Genomic DNA, 8,403 nt, shown 5'->3' with positions numbered 1-8,403 from the left:
CGCCGCGCCGAAAGAGGGAGAGGGGTGGGCACCGCCGCGCCGGGAGAGGAGGGCCGCACGCCAGATCCGTCCGCCCGCGCCGGGGCCGGATCCGGCCTCCCCGTGCACCACCGTCGCTGGATCCACCCGCGCCAGGGCCAGATCTAGTGGAGGCGGTGGAGGAGCGTCGCCGGTAGATCTGCCGCTCGCACAGGGAAAGGGAGGGAGGTGTGCCACGCACAGGGAGAGGCAGGGGGAGCGCTACCATGCCGAGAGAGGAAGGGGGGAGGGCGCCACCGCCGGGAAAGGGAGGGGGAGGGCGCGCTGGGAGAGGGAGAGGGAGGAGGGGAGGGGAGGGAGGGAAGGGGGGCGCGCTGCCGCGCTAGGAGAGGGAGAGGGAGGAGGGGAGGGGAGGGAGGGAGGGGGAGGGCGCCGCCGCGCTGGGAGAGGGAGAGGGAGGAGGGGAGGGGAGGGAGCGAGGGGGGCGCGCCGCCGCGCTGGGAGAGGGAGGGGAGGGGCGCGCGCCGTTGAATTAAATATAATTTTTTCCTTTACTGAGTGTCCTAGATCTGGACACTCGGCAAAGTTTTTTTTCATTTTTTTTCTTCTCCTTCTTTTCTAGAATTTTTTTCCTTTGCCGAGTGTCCTAAATCTGGGCACTCGAAAAAGTTTTTTTTTTCATTTTTTTTCTCCTTCTTTTCCAGAAAAAAGATTTTTTTTTGCTTTGCCGAGTGTCCTAGATCTGGGCACTCGGCAAAGTTTTTTTTTTATTTTTTTTCTTCTCATTCTTTCCCAGAAAAAAGATTTTTATTGATTTGCCGAGTGTAAAAAAAACACTCGGCAAACCCTCTCTTTGCCGAGTGTTTTTTTTGACACTCGGCAAACCTACTCTTTACCGAGTGTTTTTTTACCAAGTGTTTTTATCGCAGCACTCGTCAAAGAACTTGTTTGCTGAGTGCCCGAGAGAATACACTCGGCAAACATAAAAACACTCAAATTTGACGTTTTCGGTAGTGAAGAGAGAGAGAAAGGAGAGAGAAAGAGAGAAGATGCATTGCAAATTTCAAAGGAATTGAACTCTATTTTTCCTACGCAATTCCTTTGTTCCAAATGACCCTTTAGAAGCGTAACATACCAGAAACAATGTCTTCCTTGGCGCAACCCAATACGATCGAGTGAATACAATGTAGTTGATTTTGCTCTTACCACTTAGTGGTTGGTGCTGCAAAGAAGCATCTCCTAGGTCAAGAAGTTGGGCAAACTAAAAAAATGTGGGTCTTTATATAGAATTTTTAAACCCTGGTACTTCTATATAATTTTTGAGAACTTTCAAACCTTGATGTCAAATGGAGCTGCAAATATTACTAACTTGTAACTTAGTTTTCTCCCCGTCAAAATCAGGATTACTATGTTGTGTAGCTAGGAAGGTACAAACTTGCAGTTAGGGATTTCTATATCTGAACTTTGTACTATGTTTTTAACGTTTCAATATATATGGGTCATTATAAAAATAAATGATTTACACACAAATGGGTTGGCGGCTCGTTGCTGCAGGAATTGCGGATTAGTAGATTATGTGGCATGTTCACATGGACAACAAAATGCTTGCGTGTCTCGCTGATGTGGACATTACGGGGCTGTTCGGCTGGCTGGCCAGCCCACTCACGAAATCACTGTTCATATGAACAATGATTCCAGGTAGAACAATATTTGCTTCTCACGACAATCAGCTGGAACAGTATTTTGTCTTATTTTTCAGTCCTGCCGAACATGCCATACAATTTGCATGTGCTAGTGGGTTTTAATTGCATGTGATAGTGCATTACTGAGGTGAACAGCTTGCATGTTGAGATACGTAGCTAGTGGGGTTTAGAATCATAAGAGTCATAGAATATAGATATATAAATATAAGAAAAAAAAGTTTGTACACAAACAAGAGCATGAGGAAATTAAAGAAACAAAAAGGAAACAAAGAAAATAAGGTAGGTCACACAAGATAGGGTTAGAAGAGAGCCCACGTCCTGCAGGCACTAGAACATAGTCTTACCTACACTTATTCTTTGGATTGATTGATTGGTGTCCATTTTCTTTGGTTTGATTTAGTTCGATATAACAGAAACATTATGTTTGATAGGAGGAGAAAAAAGGTCTGCATGATTACACATTTGTGAATGAATGAAAATCTTCAAAAAAAATTTAGAAAAGAGAAACAGATTTAGTTCTAAAATAACAGAGGAGTGTGCCTGAGTTGAGGTTTAAAGCATAGTAGTGTAAGCTAAACTGAACGAGGACACCGTAGGAGTGGTGCAAATTTAACCAAGCAATCAACTGAAGCTGAGAGGTTGTAGGAAAAGAAACAGATCCTTGGGCCCATTGATCTGCGGCAGCCTGCAGGCTCTGATGATGAACCAGTTTGTTTCCCTCCAACTCTCACTTGCAGTGCCTGACAACAACATTAGGATCAGGTAGGAACGAGGGAAATGGGAACAGAACAATCACAGCTTAAAGCTTCTATTCTGCAGATGGACCCAAAATCTATAGCCATGTATTGTCAAGGAGATGCCATGGTACCAGTGGGAGTTGAGAAGAGCATAACAGCAGCATCTGTTTCTGTTAAAGAACAAAAACATAGATATTCTCCAGTATAAAAACAAAATCTATTTCTGTTACACTGTCCGTTGTTCATGCCATTGATGCCCTGTCCTAACACTGTTTGAAAGCTGCAAGGCATGGTCATGGTGGGTACCAGAGTCTAAAGTTCCTGTCACGCGGAGCTTGTCAGGCTTCAGTTCAGTTTAGTTCTAAAATAACAGAGAAGTGTGCCTGGGTTGAGCTTGAAAGCATAGTAGTGTAAGCTAAACCGAACGTGGACACCGTAGGAGTGGTGCAAATGTAGCCTCCTTGTAGAAAGTTTGAAACCAAGCAATCAACTGAAGGTGAGAGGTTGGAGGAAAACAAACAGGACTTTAGGCCCATTCATCCTCTGATGATGACCCAATTTGATTTCATCCAACTCTCACTTGTAGTGCCTGACAAGAACATCAGGACCAGGTAGGAACGAGGGAAATGTGAACAGAACAATGACATCTCGAAGCTTCTGTTCTGCAGATCGACCCAAAATCTATGGCCATGTATTGTCAATGAGATGCCATGGTATCACTGGGAGTTGAGAAGAGCATAGCAGCAGCATCTGTTTCTGTTACAGAACAAAAGCATAGATATTGTCCTGTTCAAAAAGAAAATCTATTTGTGTTACAGTGTCCCTTCATGCCATTGATGCCCTGTCCTAACACTGTTGGAAAGCTCCAAGGCATGGTGGGTACTAGAGCAGTCTGTGTCACGCGGAGCTCGTCAGGCTTCAGTTCAGTTGGACACGAATTGTTCTTTCGGAATACATACTTGCATACGTACTTGATATGAATAGCACAAGTTCTTTTGGTTATTCATTAGGTGAGATTCGACGATGGTTGTGTGAAGTTGGGAGCCGAAGGAAAACATACGAGTATCTGATGAAGAAAAATACCATCATTCTGTTCGCCGATGGTTGTGTGAATGGCACACAGCAGATTACTGAATTAGGAGTATAACAGTCTGGAACTTGACCTTTTGTTCAGACAGAGAGAAGCTGCATCTAGCTGCAGGTTTTTGTGTCGTATTCATTCCCCTCGCCTCGTTGTATTATACAGAGCACTACTAAGTGCTTCCTTCTCTTCTCGTTACAGATCAATCTAGTGATTATTTCGTGCCACGTCATCATCCTCTTGATCACCCGATCAATTAATAAGCGCTCCTCACCTCTCGCCATCACCTAAATTAACTACGTAACTCTTCCAGTTAAGTAATGCGTCTTGGTCTTGGAGCTGATTGATTAATCAGACTCTACTGCAACATGGTCGGATGCATGTCATGTTCAATTGTTCATGTATGGGCAGCTAGCTCTTGGCCACTGCAGACATGGCTGATCATCATCATCATGGTTTTCATTTGTTTCACCTGGGCTTGAGGCGGTCGAGCGCAATGTACGCGACGACGCGGTATCCGACGAGCAGCAGCGCCATGACGCAGACGTCGACCCAGTGGTTGTTGAGCCCGACGGCCTTGATGGCCGGGAACTCGGCGACGGGGCAGAGCACGCCGTGTCCGCAGTCGTAGTACCCGCCGCCGTTGGGGAACTGGATCCCGAGCAGGAGTCGGTAGCAGTAGAAGCTGTAGTTGAGCCACCTGAGCCACGCGACGAACGGCGGGATGTGCTGCACGTAGTACCCACCGGCGATGAGGAAGACCATGGTGATGACGGACGCCAGCGTTGTCCCCTGCTTGACGTCCATGAGCACGGCGCCGATGGCGAGCCCGAGGCTCTGCGCCACCAGCACGCTGTAGAGCACGACGGCGAGGGAGAGGAGGAAAGGTCCCGGCCGCGGGTCCAGCCCACCCATCCAGTAGAGGATGAGCACGAACGCCGTGGGCAGGCCCAGCTCCATGGGCAGGTCCGTGGCGGCGCGCGAGGCGAGGTAGGAGGAGAGGCGGTACATCCCCGACGACCGCTCCTTCACCAGCATGGGTCTCTCCAGCGGGAAGGTGAACACGGCGTTGTAGAGCGGGAAGAAGCCCCAGAAGACGGAGAAGAAGAAGACGAGCGCCGTCCGGTCCTGCAGGTGCGACGCCGGGGTGCGCCACCACAGCAGCCCCGCCAGCGTCGCCACGCTCAGCACCTGGAACACGCGCAGCTTGTTGAACGACTCGTACCGGCGCTCCTTGAGCCCGCGCTGGAACAGCACAAGGAACTGCGTCCACCACCCCGTCGTCCACGTCTCCGAGGACGACTTCGACGACGCGTGCCCGCCGGCGCTGCCCGCCGGCAACGCCGTCGTCTCCCAGGCGCAGATGTCCAGCTTCACCGCCGGCGCAATGTGGCGCTCGTACGCCGCGGCCAGCTTGGCGCGCACCTCCTTGTGCTCGCTCTCGCTGCCGGCGGTCAGCGCTGCCATCCCTTCCGCGTCGCCGCCGCTCGTCGTCTGCGCGGTGATACCTGCATGCACAGTGCACGTCAGCCCGAGGTCCAGGAGGTCGACAAGTGTCCACCATTGTTCATCGGGATTGGGCCATTTCGGTATGCGAAAAAGAAATCAAGATTGGAATGGGAGGAGAGGGGATGACGGGAGGGGTGGATGGATCCATGATTGGCAGTGCGCGGAGCAGTGTGTCCCTGTCCATGTGTGTCTCCCTCCCTCCAACTCCCCCGCACACTCCGCCCCCCCACCCACCCATCCACACACACACACACCCCTAATTCCATCATTACCGTTGCCCATTTCTGCTCCCCTCATCACACTTTTCCTTCTGTATATAACAGAATCGAAAATATATCTTCATTCATATACAGCATGGACGGTAGAGGATGGATTTCGATTTTTTGTGAGATTAATTCTTGAAGTTCATGTAATTATCTAGTTATTACTAGTGCGCATATGCCATGAAGACGACGAAGATGGTGATGTATGCTCATCAAATCATGACGCAGATCAAAGGTAAACATCGCTCTCCTCCCCACCCCCCCCCCCCCCCCCCCCCCCCAACACACACACATACACACAATGTCTGCATGCGCGCACCGTATCAAGAACACAATCTTGGCACATCAGTTTGTGCCGCTCATACTGCGGCCCCTTCATGCATATGATGTGTGCTCATTTCTTTTTGCTTCTTTATGTTTTTTCAGAGCCCGTGGTATTCCTGTGCGCTTTATTTTGTTCGATCCTATAGCTTTTTCTCCATCGAGGTGGTTAACTGAACAAACAAAACTACTGCCCAACGGACCTGATTCCCCTGCTTTTCTTTTCTTTTCTTATTAAACATCAGCTGAAAAAATCACTATGTGGGTCGTCAAATGAGGATTTTATTTATAATATTATAATTGTTTCTTTTTTAAAGTTGCCAATATGGATTGTCTGTACCCTTTTCGCTTTTAATTCGAATATAATAATGTTGGTGTGTGTGAGCAGAGCAGCAATGGCATATGCATGCTCTCAGTCTTAGGGCATTGATGGGCGTCCTTTGCCATACCAGAGGGGTCGTTCCAATGGAAAGTTTTTCGATGGCCTACTATCTATACCGGGAATTAGTAGCGGCTTTGTTTGTCGCTCACCTCGTCTTCTAGCTACCTAGCAAGCTATCAAGGAGCACGGATGACGTCAGCGCGAGGAATGGACTGGCACATGGCAAAGTGCCCTATGAATTGGAAGGCATCGTGAAAAAAAGGTACAGAGAAAAAAACGAATTTTATGCGCGATTCGAGTGGTGCATATGCATGACATGGCGGCGTACCGTTGGCGAGGTCGAGCATGAGGTCGGCGGGGTTGATGGAGAGCGGCGACGCGAAGCCGACGGAGGCGAAGTAGTCGAGCGCGTCGGCGGCGCGGCCGTAGTAGATGGAGCAGCCGTCGGCGGACAGCAGCAGCACCTTGTCGAACAAGTGGTACAGCCTGGACGACGGCTGGTGGATGGTGACCACCACGGTGCGCACGCCCTGCACCGCCATCCGGCGGAGCGTCCCGACGATCCGCGCCGCCGTGGTGGAGTCGAGCCCGGAGGTGGGCTCGTCCAGGAGCAGCAGGCTCGGGTCCACCAGCATCTCCAGCCCGATGCTGACGCGCTTGCGCTCGCCGCCGGACAGCCCGCGCACGCCGCGGACGCCGCCCACCATTCTCCCGGCCACCTTGGCCAGCCCGAGCTCCCGCGCCACGGCCTCCGCCTGCGCGCGCTTCTCGCCGGCGCTCAGCGACCGGGGCAGCCGCAGCGCCGCCGTGTACCACAGCGTCTCCGACACAGTCAGGTGCGGGTACAGCACGTCGTGCTGCGTCACGAACCCGGTGCGCCGCTTCACGGAGCCCGAGAAGGGCTGCCCGTTGTAGGTGATCTTCCCGGACAGCACCGCCCGCCCGCCGTGACGCCCGCCTAGGGCTGTCAGCAGCGTCGTCTTGCCGCTCCCGGACGGGCCCAGCATCGCTAGCATCTCCCCCGGACGCACCACCCCCGACATGCCGCTGATGATGGTCTTCTCCCGCGCCCGCGACGACGACGACCCTGCCGCCGACGCCGTGGCCTTCTTGTTCTTACTTCCGTCCCCGCCGCCGAAGGCCGCCATGCTCGCCGCGGACGCCGACAGCTTGTCGCACCATCCGGCCGTCGGCTTGCTGAGCTTCACCTTGTACACCACCTCCTCGAACTGCACAAGACACCAACACGTACACATGACATGCATGCACACGTCTCATCACCTTGACAACATGCACTGGCCATGGGTCTCAGCACATGACATTACCAAGGAAACAAGACATACGTACATATACATGTATATATATAATAACGTCAACTACCTTTAGGACGAGAGGGAAGGAGTTGGCGGCAGGGCGGGCGGAGGCGGCCGACGACGGCGGGCTGGAGGTGGTGGGGTGGACGACGGCGCCAGAGGGGTTGGTGGCAGAAACTGAAGTAGGAGAGGGAGTGCCGCCGCCGCTGCTGCTAAAGGTGGGCACGCTGTTGGGAGGAGGAAGCGCTGCAGCTGCTCGGTGGCCACCACCTCCAGCTATCTGCTGCTGCTCATGGTGCTCCAGCTGAGGCGGCATGGCGATCTATCTGTGTATCTTTTCTTCTGTCTCTGTCTCTCTCGCTCTCTTCTCCCCTGTGTTATCACTTCACACAATCACTCACAGCACCTGGTGTAGGTGTAGGAGCATGACAATTTTGGTTGGTTTGCTTCTGAGTGTGCTACACTCTCTGTCTTCTAGCACTGCTTGGTTTAGGCTTGTCCTGAGTGTAGTTCTGGAGTGGGCTGCCTCATGGCAAGGTATTTATCATAGGAGGAGGGGGTATTGGCAAGGGCAGAGAGGAGAGGGAGAAGAGGGGGGCCGGGCCTACCAGGTGGGCCAGGGGAGCAACACTTGCTCGTGTCACTTTTTTATTGGCCAGGGTATATGGCATCCAGTTAGTTACAAGGGGCAGTAGTAGTACTTGCATGCTAGTGATCATCATCAGTACCGAATTGCTGTTATATTATTAACAAATTAATTGTGCGGTGATGTGGGAATTTTGATAGCATCATCACTTCACCACTAGCTGTATATATATATATATATATATATATATATATATATATATATATATATATATATATATATATATATACACATGTGTGTATCCAGTTACAGATGGTAGTTATTGGAAAAGAGGGGTTTACTGGTTTGGTGGTTGTTATATTGTAGGTTTTCTCTGGGAGGTGGATGATGGTGGGTGGTGGATATTCAGTAGATAACATATCTCTTTCTCTCTCTTTTTTCTGATAATGGAAAATATATGACTGATCCATATGGTGGTGCTCACTGCTCATTCATGTTTCATTGATGGATTGGGCACCTCGTTTACAAC

The 8,403-nt window shown here is 50.9% G+C and overlaps 1 protein-coding gene across 1 annotated transcript; it reads right to left on the bottom strand.

Annotated features, from left to right (window-relative positions):
- Positions 1 to 3,600: 3,600 nt before the first annotated feature.
- On the bottom strand, positions 3,601 to 7,783 carry LOC136501346 (ABC transporter G family member 14-like). Its single transcript, XM_066496856.1, has 3 exons — positions 7,356 to 7,783; positions 6,304 to 7,204; positions 3,601 to 5,008 (listed from the first exon to the last, which is right to left on the bottom strand). The coding sequence occupies exons 1-3, from the start codon at positions 7,602 to 7,604 to the stop codon at positions 3,969 to 3,971; spliced, it is 2,190 nt and encodes a 729-aa protein (XP_066352953.1). The 5' UTR covers positions 7,605 to 7,783; the 3' UTR covers positions 3,601 to 3,968.
- Between the last annotated feature and the right edge of the window lie 620 nt (positions 7,784 to 8,403).

Source organism: Miscanthus floridulus, chromosome 13, assembly GCF_019320115.1.
Source record: "Miscanthus floridulus cultivar M001 chromosome 13, ASM1932011v1, whole genome shotgun sequence".
Lineage (NCBI taxonomy): Eukaryota > Viridiplantae > Streptophyta > Magnoliopsida > Poales > Poaceae > Miscanthus > Miscanthus floridulus.
This window is presented reverse-complemented; position numbering and strand designations above follow the sequence as displayed.

What these genes read in the sequence shown, in the direction of transcription:
- LOC136501346 (XM_066496856.1), bottom strand. Translation starts at nt 7,604, where the DNA reads ATGCCGCCTCAGCTGGAGCACCATGAGCAGCAGCAGATAGCTGGAGGT. An exon ending in CCTTCCCTCTCGTCCTAAAG is followed by an intron (nt 7,205 to 7,355) that starts GTAGTTGACGTT and finishes TGTCTTGTGCAG; the next exon opens with TTCGAGGAGGTGGTGTACAA. An exon ending in CATGCTCGACCTCGCCAACG is followed by an intron (nt 5,009 to 6,303) that starts GTACGCCGCCAT and finishes CTGTGCATGCAG; the next exon opens with GTATCACCGCGCAGACGACG.